Source organism: Acinonyx jubatus, chromosome D2 (assembly GCF_027475565.1).
Source record: "Acinonyx jubatus isolate Ajub_Pintada_27869175 chromosome D2, VMU_Ajub_asm_v1.0, whole genome shotgun sequence".
Taxonomy (NCBI): Eukaryota; Metazoa; Chordata; class Mammalia; order Carnivora; family Felidae; genus Acinonyx; species Acinonyx jubatus.
The window spans coordinates 75,185,270-75,198,686 of record NC_069393.1 but is presented as its reverse complement, the minus strand read 5'-3'; the positions used below and the strand labels follow the sequence as shown (position 1 = coordinate 75,198,686).

At 43.6% G+C, this 13,417-nt stretch overlaps 1 protein-coding gene across 2 annotated transcripts in view; it reads right to left on the bottom strand.

The window, feature by feature from the left end:
- WDR11 (WD repeat domain 11) overlaps positions 1–2,043 on the bottom strand; it is a 67,961-nt gene extending 65,918 nt beyond the window's left edge. For both annotated transcript variants that reach the window (XM_027063256.2, XM_027063257.2), the window contains exons 1-2: positions 1,885–2,043; positions 937–1,048 (exon numbers count right to left, since the gene is read on the bottom strand). In XM_027063256.2, coding sequence (XP_026919057.2) covers positions 937–1,048; positions 1,885–1,970 — 198 coding nt within the window. In that variant the 5' untranslated portion in view covers positions 1,971–2,043. The remainder of the gene's footprint in view (positions 1–936; positions 1,049–1,884) is intronic.
- Between the last annotated feature and the right edge of the window lie 11,374 nt (positions 2,044–13,417).

Sequence of the window (13,417 nt, the reverse complement as noted above, 5' to 3'; positions counted from 1 at the left end):
CAGAGTCCCACGCGGGGCTCAATCCCACGACCCTGAGATCATAACCTGAGCTGAAATCAAGAGTCAGACACTTAAACCGACTGAGCCACCCAGGCACCCCTATCAAGTTTACTCCTTAAGCAGCTCCTGAATAGGACTCCTTCATGCCTTGGCTTAATTTTAGGCCCTTCGAATTTCCTGCTAAAATTACAGCAAAACTCTCCTAAACGATCTCCCTGCCCCATCTTGCCTTTTCTCCAAGAAATCCTGCACTGCTGCCAGAGTAAGTTTTCCCAAGATGCCAATAGGACCTTATCAACTGCCGACTTAAAAATCCTAATTCCTTGAGAACCTTGAAACACTTGCAGGAAGGATGAATTTCTCTGGCTGCCTCCTCTTCGATCACCCCTTTAAGTATATCCCTACTTTTAGCCATCTTTACACCCTACTTACCTTTGTGCCTATCCTTCCTTTTTCCTGGGGTGCCTCTTCCCCAATTCCTCACTTGCTAACCATGGCTGACCAGTCCCTAAACTGGAAAGACTTCTGTGACTCTCCCCAGATCCCAAAACTAGGTGATAGGTAGCTCCTTTGTCTTTCCACAGAGTTCACTTATCAAACTGTATTTGTGTTTTCATTGTTCCTCATTAGACAATGAATTGCTTGAGGGCTTTCATCTGTAAATGCTTAGCATATGCTAAGTGCTCAAATCTTGGCATATACTAAGTATTCTGGTAAATGGTAGAATTGGTGTTGACTATTGGCTTCAAAATCACCTAAGAGCTCATCTTGGATTGCCATTAAATCATACATACCCTAGCCTACACCAGAATACCCCGATAAATTATCATATCTAAAAACTATTCAACATTTATACATATGACTTGATGAGAATCCAGTGGTATAAAACTTCTGAATAGACAATACGTTATAGGGTGAAAGCGGAATTTGACTTACCTTGACCACATCAGCTTTATGTTTTTCTAAAACTTGAAGAGTTTGCGCAGTATTGGAATCGATCACTACTACAAGCGAGTGACATCCATAAGCAATTAAACCTTGCCAGCCCCTAACAAAACAGTGACATGAAAACTTAAGTACAAAACAAAGACTTAAGTTCTCTCTTGCCAAGAGACATGCTAAAATAAATCGCAAATCTAATATATGCTACCATTAACAAAATTATTATTTAAGCATAAAGGTCAGTATTTTACCTTATCTCATTTAAATAAAACGTCTAGCTAACTTGAAAATGTTGACATTTGTTTTTCACTTGGATAAAAAAAAAGTTTCTAAGAGACATGCGTATACAGCCGTAAGCATGTATAAGGCCAACACTGGACAGACAGGAGGTTTCAGTCCTCTGGCTAACGTGCCGTACAGAATTTTGCTTTATGCCTCAGGGTTCACGGTCGGAGTTGCGGTGCTGGTTTACAGTGAAAAGGTAAAGGTGAGATGACAGGTAAGGAAACAGGCGCCTCGTCTGGCAAAGCTGTTGAATAGCTACAGGCAAGAAAAAGGTATAAGACACAGAAGGAAGGCACAAATTGGGGAAGAGAAAGTGGGCAGGGGAATTGATGGCGGTGGGAGACAAGCTGGAGGTCAGCGGCAAGGGAAAGAAACGAGAAGGGGATGGGGGCGAAGGTGCGGGGCGAAAGAGCAAAAAGCAAGAATTTGGGAGAAACGGGACAACTCTGTTTGCACAAGGAGGGTTCGCCCGTGGGGCATTTACTCCTTTTATAGAAACAACAAAAACCCAGCATGAAAAGAAAGTCTCTAGCGTGAAGGCAGCCCCCGCGGCTTGGCGAGGCCAAAATTAACCAGGGGGGTGAAATCTCTCGTTCTTTCCCCTTCCCCTACACACTCCTGGCCGAGCCCGGCCGCCTCGGAGCGCGGCGCCCTCACCAGTCCACCGCCGCCTTGTTGTGAACATTGAGGGCCCCGGTGAGGGTGCGCGCAGACACCTTGAAGTTCACCGTGAAGGGCAACATCGCCTCGGCGAAACCCCGGCCCTCGGCGCCCACCAGCAACCCGGAAGCGGCGGCCGCTGCGCTTCCGTTCCAAGCAGAGTCCGGGTGGCTCCTTGAGCGCCGCCGTTTGGTTCCGTCGGATGCAAGGTCCCACGACCTTGGATTCCGCGGTTCAGCCTCCTTCAGGGTCCGGCAGCCCAGGTCCGGGCTGCCTATCCCTGTGGGGGCGGGGCTGCTTTCCATGACGTCTGTTTGCTTTGCCGTGGGGGCAGCATTGGCCTCTGTGCCCTGCTGGAAATCGTGAAAAGCAAGGGCTGAAAGCCCCACTTAGCCTTTCTGACTTTGTTCTGTTGATTTAGGACAGCTACCAAATGCCAAGCCCTGTCCTAGGCATCTGCAGTGTAGCCAAGAAGAAACCGTCCCCGCTCACAAGAAGTTTATAGGACAAACATAGGAATAGGACTGGGATATAGGAATAGAAATGGATAGAATGGATGAGATGAGGGGCGCCTGGGTGGCTCAGTCGGCTCAGGTCATGATCTCGCGGTTTGTGAGTTCGAGCCCCGCGTCCGGCTCTGTGATGACAGAGCCTGGAGCCTGCTTCGGATTCTGTGTCTCCTTCTCTCTCTGCCCCTTCCCTAGTCATGCTCTGTCTCTCTCTGTCTCTCAAAAATGAATAAACGTTAAAAAAAAATTTTTTTTAATAAAAATAAAAAAAGCATGGATGAGATGAATGGCTCTAATATACACAATTTCTAAATATGGAGAACACTGCGTGTCTGGTCTTGAAAATATTTGAAACAATACATTACCCCTGAGGCCACCTGTCAATTTGCGGGCTTGTTGGGGTGGCTTTCATTGTGCAGTTTTTCCTCTGAGGCTCTCCTTTAAATCAAACTCCATCTCTCTCTCTCTCCTCTGTGCTCAGCACATCATCTGCACTGTTGATCAGCAAGAAGAGGTTTGTAAAGCAACTAAAGCATTTATTTGGGGTTTTAGGGATTGTAATCCATGGACATAGGATCCACTCAAATCAAAAATATGCTCTAAATTGCCAGGGAGCCGGAGTGCACTTTTTTTTTTTTTTAATTTTTTTTCAACGTTTATTTATTTTGGGGACAGAGAGAGACAGAGCATGAACGGGGGAGGGGCAGAGAGAGAGGGAGACACAGAATCAGAAACAGGCTCCAGGCTCTGAGCCGTCAGCCCAGAGCCCGACGACGCGGGGCTCGAACTCCCGGACCGCGAGATCATGACCTGGCTGAAGTCGGTCGCTTAACCGACTCCACCACCCAGGCGCCCCCGGAGTGCACTCTTATAAAGGGGAAAACAGCAAGGTTCCATAGCTTGTTTTGAAAGAATTAAACTTGGTGCTGGCAGAGTTTACGCTGATCATCTGATACACGATCGGCTATGTAGCTAACAAGTGTTGCATTCTTTTTATTTTGGCTCAAAATAGAAGGATGTATTCCCGGAGGTGGTGAAGTTGCGACTGACAAAAGTCAAAAGTTCCTGGTATTCTGAGGATTCAAACAGGAGAGGTGCCCAGGTCTTACCACTTCCATTCCATGACCTTTTCCACTCTGTTCAGAGCGACTCTCTTAACAGCCCTGACTTTATTTTGAGTCTTTGCCATGCCCTTTCCTGTAAGATTCGACATGATTTCTTTCCAGGAATAATTTTTGTAGATGTCTCTTTTTTCCCCAATGCATTCAACACAAGGTACAAAACCATTGGTAATTTTTGTGTCCATCTTATCGCTCTTAGAAAACAATGTTCTCAAAGATCACCTCCAATACCATCTCAGCTGTTAAAGCCAATGAACTCCTTTTTCCTTCTAGTTGCTCTCTGGCAAGTGTTGCTGCTTCCCTTCCCGCCCCACATCCTTCCCTACTGATGCTTTTGGGGGCATCCAGAGGTGCCAATACCCATAGGTCTACATTTATCACCCCCTTATTGCACATCTTTGATGTTTCCTATGACAGAGATTGCTACTTGGCTCCCAAAATTCATTCTCCTGTTCTTTCATAGAAACAGAACCACAATTTGCAGCTGAGCACATTTTCACTCCATTCAATGAATATATATCCCAGCTTCCCTGACAACTGGATCCAGCCATGAGGCTAAATTCTGGCCAATGTGATGTAAGTCGACGTATTGTGTAGTGACCTCTGAGAAACCACTCTTCTGTGTTATTTCAATATATATACTCCACGTGATTTTTATCCCTGTACACTTCTGTCTAGCAGGGAAAGTAACACGTTTTTAGGCAACTGTAATACAGGGGAATAAATTCGTCCTCGTAGACTTAGAACTCCTTTTGAGAAAGGGACCAAATTCCAATCTTTCTTTCTCTCCAATGCCAAACACTTCTCAGGCATGCAGTTGGTCCTCAATAAATGACTAAGGGAGCAGGAGCTTTAAATGGCCATAAGCATAAGGCCAATCAGGTTTCAGGTGACAATGAGGAGTCAGTGATGGCACTCACAGACAGAGAGGTGCAGCAAGTGACCCTCTTGGAGGAAGAGGGATTCACTAGTTTAAATCTGTAAGCTACCTTGAGGACATGAATGTTGAATATTCAGGGCAAGGGTGGATGACCAGCCGGGGCTGGGATAGCAATACGTCTCCCATGGTACAAAGTGTGAATTAAATATGTTAATGGGTTTCTATGGCCTTCTCTGAAGCATCTGTCTTGGCCAGTGTGGCGACAGAATATTGGACACACTGGACTATTGATCTCTTCAATAGGACAGAACCTGTGCTCCTCTCCCATGCCTGAAAAACTACTTATTTCACCCCATGCCCATGCCAAAAGACATCAGCTCCAAAGCGTGGTAATAGGGCCCAGAGCATCCTTCCACCGCTATATCATTTGCATCCCTGAACTAGAACAATTTTTCTCTTTCTTTTAAAGCTGGTGGAGATAAGAGTACAGATGACCCTTGAACAACACAAGTTTGATGCAGATTTTTTTTTCCAGCAGATATAGTACTATAAATGTATTTTCTCTTCCTCATGATTTTCTTAATATTTTCTTTTCTTGGGGCGCCTGAGTGGTTCAGTCGGTTGAGTGTCCTACTCTTGATTTCAGCTCAGGTCATGATCCGAGGGTCCTGGGATCGAGCCCCATGTCAGGCTCGATTGCCTGCTTAAGATTGTCTCTCTCAGGGCACCTAAGTGGCTCAGTCGGTGAAGCAACTGACTTTGGCTCAGGTCATGATCTCATGGTTCGTGGGTTCGAGCCCTGCATGAGGCTGTGTGCTGACTGCTCAGAGCCTGGAGCCTGCTTCAGATTCTGTGTCTCCCTCTTTTTCTGCCCCTCCCCCACTTGTGCTCTATCTCTCTCTCTCTCTCTCTCAAAAATACACGAAATGTCAAAAAAATTAAAAAAAAGATTGTCTCTCTCTCCCTCTGCCCCTCTCCCCTGCTCATGCTCTCTTGCTCTCAAAATAATAACAATAATAATAATAATAATAAACAACTAATTATTATTTTTTTAATGATTTTCTTTTCTCTGGCTTACTTTATTGTAAGAATACAGTATAGAATTCATACAAATACACACATTTGTATTAATTAACTGTTTATGTTATTGGTAAGGCTTCTGGTCAACAGTGGGCAATTAGCAGTGACGTTTGGGGGATCCAAAACTTATATGCAGCTTTCCAACTGCATAGGGGGTTGGCCCCCAAGTCCCTCATTGTTCAAGGGTCAAGTGTATATTGCTGATATCTCTGATAGCTATTCCGCTCAGGTCGGGGGAAGCAGAGAAAAGTGATGAAGATGGAAATCATAGATAACTGAACACTTACCTCATAAACTTTCCAAAGTCACATCAGAAAGAGCACTGCGGTGGCATCTGGGTGCCTCAGTCAGGTAAGCATCCAACTTGTGACTTCGGCTCAGGTCATGATCTCACGGTTCGCGAGTTCAAGCCCCACATCGGGCTCCGCGCTAACAGTGAGGGGCCTGCTTGGGATTCTCGCTCTCTCTCCTCCCTCTGCCCCCCTTTCAAAATAAATAAATAAACTTTTAAAGTAACTTTTTTGAAAAAAAGAAAAAGAAAAAGAAAGAGCACTGGGTAAATAGATCTGAGCACGGATGGAGATGTTGACGATGAAGTTGAAGCCAATACCTTACTGCTGGCACTCATAACGTGTCAGATACGATGATCTACCTTTTACCTGTATCATCTCACTTAATCATCTCAAAGTCACAAGATTATGATCACCAGCGTCCTATGGATGACAAAATTAAGACTCACAAAGTTATTTGAAGTTACACGGCCAACAGAAAGCAGAGCCAGCATTGGAACCCAGGTGAGTCTGATTCCAAAACTCTTGCTTCTGACTACTGGCGGTACCATGCTGCTCCCCCCCCCCCCCCATGCCACAACCCACTCCACAGCCCAGGTGCAACGAATTCTAGCTGCTTGGGAAGCACCGGATTAAGCAACAACAACACAGATTTATACAGACAGAATGCATATACCCTACAATTCATTTCTTTAACTTGCACAATTTGCCGATGTTCCCAGACCTTTGCAACCATCACCACAATTAGTTTCAGGATGTTTTCATCGCCTCATAAAGGAAACTTGTACCCACTCACAGTCACTCCCCATGTTTCCCCAACCTGCCTGCCCCCCTTCCCATCCCTAGGCCACCACATGTCTCCATAAACATGTCTCTTCTGGACATTTCATATAAATGGGATCATATACCACGTGGCCATTTGCGCCTGACTTCTTCCTCTTGGCATCATGTTTCCAGGATTTGTTTAGGTTGAAGCACGTGTCAGTACTTTAGTCCTTTGCATTGTCGAAAAACATTTCATAGTTCCAATGTACCACTTTTTATTTATCCATTCATCTGTTGTGACCAGTTGCGTTGTTTCCACTTTCCAGCTGCTAGGAACATTCCTGTACGCTTTTTTGTGTGAACGTGTCTTCATTTCTCTCGTGTGTATACTGAGGAGTGGAGTTGCTGACTCATGTCGTAACTCTATGTTTAACTTCTTGAGGAACTGAATGACTGTTTCCCAAAGAGGAAACATTCTCATCAGCAGTATAAAAATTCCAATTTCTCTTCATCTTTACCAACATTAGTTATCTCTGTCTTTTTTTTTTAAATTATTATAGTCATTCTAGTAGATGTGAAGTGGTTTTGATTTGTATTTCCCTAATGGTTAATGCTGTTGAGCATCTTTTTATGTGCTTATTGGCTGTTTATGCATGGTCTTTGGAGAAATGTCTATTCCCATCCTTTGCTCAGTTTTAAATTTGGTTATTTGTCTTTTTACTACTGAGTTATAAAAGTTCTTATATACACTAGACACAGTCTCTTATTAGACTTGAAAAAAATTCTCCTGTTCTGTAGGTGACAACATAGACTCTGAGCCACTTGGTTGAGCAAATATTGCCAATAAGTTTAAGGGCTGTCGCCAAGATCTTATTTCCAAAACTAAGAAAGATAGTGGTAGCCTGGTTCTGGCGTAATTGTGGAAAGGGAAAGGAACATAATTCCGGTGCTAAAACAATGTGTATAAGAACACGATACACTTCCAGGAATAATGAAATTAACTGAAGGGAAAATTTGTGGATCGTTTTTTATTTCCTTTTTTTTCCCTTTTATATTTCACCATTTGTGCAGCTTTAACTTGTGTTTTTGTTTTTACTTATTCCACTCAAAATGGCAGGATAATGGACAACTTCAGGAACACTGTTGGCAGTCCTGCTCAATTCCTGACCTTCACACTTGACCAAATGTCTTCTAGCACTTCTGTGTGCACAAGTCTGTGGAAACCATGCCCTGTATGTAATCCTTTGCAGATCTTTTTTAATGCCTTTCTATTACTAATACTGGGTCCCATTTGTTGAGGTTTGAACCATGTATTAGATAGTGAGCTAAGGACTTTCCATGTTAGCTAAGCCTTTTCCATTCTTTAATTCTCATGCTGGATTTTCTTTTCCTGGCCCTCCTCTCCTGGGAGAGTCATGGACAGTTATCATCAGTAATAGAAGGGCCTTTGTTGTGACCCTGGACAGATTACTTGACCTCATTAAACTCCTTTTTTCTTCTTCTTCTATTATTTACAGGGAGAGGAGTAACTGTTCTTAGGTAATTAAAAGCATTACCTTAGACAACATATTTTAAAAGCCCAACATAGATTCCTAAGCACCTCACAGAGTTTGGGGAATAAATATAGGCCTCCTGTTTTCATTGGCGGCACTGGCCCATCGGAGCTGTAACACCTTGAATTTGAAGAAAGCTCTTCCCTCTTTAAGGTGCACCTGGCAAGAGAAGTAGCAATAAGAATTTGGATGAAAGTGGAGTTGAATTTGCTGTCAGTCATCAGGACACCAAAACCACAGTGGCCAGCTTTAAACAAAGCCTTACCAGGTCCCCACAGTGAATACATCAGACAGTGTTTGGAAATCACAGCTCTGGACACACCATGCTGAAGTTGGCTAAAGGGGCCAAATCAACACTTTCTAAAAGGTGAGGGTGTCCTGACACAGCCAAAGACATAGGCTGTTGGAGCTGTCAGGCAAGCCCTGACCTGTGCTCCCCACCAGGAGCCATAGGTAGGGACAGCAGTCCTGTAAACCACATCCTGCCTACTGCACCAAATGCTGCTTGGGTCTCACCTCTGGTGGTCACAGGTATTGGCTTTATTATTTATTTTTTCTTAACATCTATTTACTTATTTTGAGAGAGAGAGAGAGAGAGAGAGCAGAGAAGGGGCAGAGAGAGAGGGAGACAGAATCCCAAGCAGGCTCTGAGCTGTCAGTGCAGAGCCTGATGCAGGACTTGGATCCATGAACTGTGAGATCATGACCTGAGCCAAAATCAAGAGTCAGACACTTAGCCCACTGAACCACCCAGCCCCCCGCCCCACCAGGGATTGGCTTCTAAATGAGGGGGGTCTACAGCCTGAATGCCTTTCAGAATGATGTTACCTAGTGTCTCTTCCAGGCCTAGATCCCTTGAGTGCCATTCTCAGGCTGTGTCCTCACTCAAAACCTTCTCTGGACATTGGTTGCTCAGCCCCCCACCAACTATGGCACCAATATGTGCCATGACTTTTACTGCACTTGTTATTTTCCTTATAACATTGGTATTTTAAAGTGTATTTATTTTGAGAGACAGAGAGTTGGGGGAGGGGCAGAGAGCAAGAGCGAGAGAGAAAGCGAGAGAGAGCGAGAGAGAGACAGAGAGAATTCCAAGCAGGTTCCACACTGTCAACACAAAGCTCGATGTGGGGCTCAAACTCATGAACCATGAGATCATTACCTGAGCCAAAGTTGGATGCTTAACCAACAGAGCCACCCAGGTGCCCCTAGAACATTGATATTCTAACTTGATCATTTCTTTATTATTTAAACAAAAGCACTTGAATTCCAAACTAAACCTGTTTTGTTAGTGGTGGGTATCACCAACCCCATGTTCTAGATGAAGGAACTTGGCCTCAAACAGGATCAGTGACTTACCCAAGATCACACTTCCGGCCAGTGGCATAGGGGAACCTCCACCAGGTCTTCTCACTCCAAACCCTGGCATCTTCCAGGATACAGAGCTGCTCCACATCAAATGTAGGGATGCTTGTGAAGTTCTCCAGGGGATGGAATGAGGCCTGGGAGTGCACACTTAGCACAGTCAAAACATTTGAAAAGAAAGGCACCCAGTTATGTGGGCAAAGTCAGAAGGGGAGTGGGTGACTGGCCAAATGGGAGGGAATTCCGGGCTGATAGCCTAGACTTGGTATCTATTCAACTTTCCTCGGATTTTTCCTTAAACACCTTCTGCCCACCCCTTACTTTGTTGAGAAGGATCATCAATCTGATTATTTGGCTACTGTCCTTACTGATCTCCTTTCATGTATACATACTACAGGTACGGGGAGCTTGGGTGGCTCAGTTGGTTAAGCTTCTGACTCTTGGTTTCAGCTCAGGTCATGATCTCATGGTTCCTGAGTTCAAGCCCCATGCCGGGCTCCACACTGACAGTGTATTTGAGGTTTACCTGACTAAAGGATGTTTCTGAGAAGCGCAGTCCTGATGAAATGGATTTCTTTCAGGTAGGTCATGTGAGGGATGTGCTTCTCTTACACGGTCAGCACAGGAGGGGTGGTTGGATGCTCAGATCAGGAGTGCTTTACAGTTCGACAGTCAGGCAGGCGAGAGCTCTGGTCTGGCCCTGCCACCCCGAGCCCTGTGACTGTGGGTGATTTTAGGGCATAAAAATACTGCATATAAGATTCTCCAATGTAATAATGACTGTCCTGGCTATTAAGGATGAGGACCCTTGTTGCCCTTTGCCTCTCAGTGGCCCATTCTGGCCTTTTATCTCTTTCCAGCTGGTCTCCGTAATTGACCTGCCAGCATATCTCATTCCGAGGCCACTTGGGTTCTGTAAGTGTGTGTTCATCCAGTTATTGGCTGTTTTTTGAAAGGAAGAATAAACTAGAGAGGGCTTTCTTATTTGATTTCTTCATCAATTTTATTAGTCCAAGTAAACAGTACCTTTAACAATGTGGTCATAGAACAGCATTTCATAAACTAGATTAACCTAACAAGATTGTATCTGGTATATGACCATGATTTCTAAGGGGAAAAATGATTCTATTGATTTCTTCTCTTAATGAGCTTGAACTTTGGCGGAAGTGGAGTGTGAGATGCTCTGACAGGTTTAAGGACTTTTTGATGTCGTCTGGCCTTTCACAGAATCCACTAATTGTTGCAATTAAAAATAAATGCCAGTTTTCTTCTGTGAACTTTGAATCTGAGTGTTATACTTGTATTTCTGCCCAGGGCAGATGAACGACTTATAATTCAAATCTACCAAGGGGGCTCACAGCACTCAGACCTGTACTAAAAGTGTTTGTTCAGAACTATCTTGCTTTACTCTTTTGAAATATGAAGAACAATATAATTTTTAGAAATGTATCTGTAACTTTCATTTGCTAATGTTTTTATTTTTATTTACACATTTTCTCCCAGTTGTTCAAATGAAGATGTATTTTACATAGTTGTGTAATACACATACATCTTGTCAATCTTTTCCTTTGAACATTCTATCAAAATTATATTTATAATATTTATGTAGTCATCATTATCATTTGAACGATTTCACAATATTTGGTAGAGTGGATTTATTTAGCTAGTCTACCCTTCCTTGCCTGATACATAAGTTATTTCCATTTTGTTAAATGTTTATTTTTGAGAGGAGGGAGGGGCAGAGAGAGAGGGGGACAGAGAATCTGAAGCAGGCTCTGCACCGACAGCACAGAGCCCAACGCGGGGCTCGAACTCACGAACTGCGAGATCATGACCTAAGCCGAAGTCGGATGCTCAACTGACTGAGCCCCCTATTTCCAATTTTTTAAATAATGAAGATAAAAAACTACAGTAAATATCTTTATGCTTATAGTTGGTTTTAATTCTATCATTCGCAGGAGTGAGTATAACTATCTTTGTTTTACTAAAAATTTCTAAATCATAAAACAAATAAATGCTTATTGTAGAAAGCATGGAAGTTTCAGAAAAGCATAAAGACAAAAAAAATTAAGTATATGGTCACTGGTAGGATTGGCTTCTTGTAAGTGACTATGTCTTCCTTTTAAAATGCATACGTTTTATTTTTCAGAAAATTGAGATCACACTATAGGTGATATTTTTACTCTTCTCTTTCCCACTCAATAACCAGATACAATCATTTGTAAATATTTTCCCCTCAGTAACCAGATACGATCATTTGCAAATATTTTCCTAATTTAATCTGCCCTTTATTTTGTGATTTTTTTTTGTAATACAGAAATTTAACAGTTTTTAATGGAATAGAACGCGCTGTCCACTGTATGCCCCTTTCATATGATAAAAGCATGTCTTTCATTGCTTGACTGCCCCATTTCCATTTGACAACGCGGTGTTCTAGATCGGTCGCGGCATCGCTGCGTCTAGGCCTGATGTCAGTCACAGAAGCTAATGAAAAGGAGCCATTTTTGAAGTCCTCAGGTGATGAGCCAGGTGCCAGCCCTGGGAGGTGCCAGCCCTCCTCCCCTCTCACCCTGCTTCTCTCAGTGGTCTGCTCAAGTTCCCAAGAGGGCTTTGGTATAGTAGGAGCTGAATCCCAGAGTCTGCACTCACTGTCTACACGGACCCTGCAGGGAGCCTGGGCTTCACAGCCTCACCTAGATGTCAGTCATTCAGCCCCACAGCTGGGAGACTGGTTCAGGTAGCCAGGGACGGCCACCAGACCCACGCATCTGCCTCAAGACGCACCTAGCTGGGTGCTTGCCAAACAAGCCAATTAATGACAACTTGGCCCCTTCCTCTGAAGGATGCTCTCTTGAGGGCCAAGTTAATGCTCAGGGGTTTCCAGCCAAGGAAAGTCACATCTGACTTCGCTATGTGTCACATCTGTCTCATTTGCATGAAGGGTTTCAACAGACAGTAGAGAAGGAAGACGGTCATTAATTTTCTCATGGCAGAATGTAGCAGTTATAAAAGTCAATTCTCTGCAGGATCAGGCTGAAATTTCACTTAAAACATTTTTAAAAGGGAGAACCACTAGGATTCTTGGATAATTGTAGAAAGGAGCATTCTATAAAGCTTGATGAGCTAAATAATGCGGTTTATTGAGAAGCAGTTTGGTAAATGGAAATTCGTGCTTCTGATTAGATATGTTATATATATATATATATATATATATATATATATATATATATATATATATGTATATGTATAAAATCACAAATATAAAAAATATATATAAAATGTTTTAGCTCCGACCATAACTTGCCATGTGGTAAATGGCAGTGATATTAAAATGTTCTCATTTGAAGTCTTGCCTTTCCTAGCTGAGCGCTCTCTGGGGGCTCTGGACGTGGGGGATGTGAGTTACTGCTGAGAGCCCGAACAGAGAGGGTGAATAGAGCAACCATTATCGAAGACGTTTATGGTGTCTATGATTGAGGAATCCATCACTTCCCTGCTTTAGTTAGCCCATAAGAACAGTCTTTACATGGTAATATGTTCGTGTCGGGGTTATACTGCCATTGCAGAATTTGCACTAGGGCTCATTAATCTACAACAGGAGGTAGTAGGTGCTTTACTATGAAATTTAATGATTCAAGGAAGTGATAATAACACAACATCAGATTTTAAACTGTAGGGGAAATTCTCCATCCCTGAACAGTACCTCTTCTTCTAAAACAGTGTTTCAGGTAGTGTAAAACATTTCCCTTATGCTCTGAAAACTGTATCCCGATGCTCACCTCCATCAAGTCTATCCTCCAGGGCAATGCTCTCCCTTGACCACTGCCCTTCTCCCCCTTCCCTCCCTCATCCATCCTCATTCAACGTCACACGTGTTCGCAAAGCATTTGCCAGGGCTGGTGCTATGGGGCCAGCTGGTGGCCATCTTACTTGTCCATCATTGCTGGGGCTACAGCAGTGAGGTGCT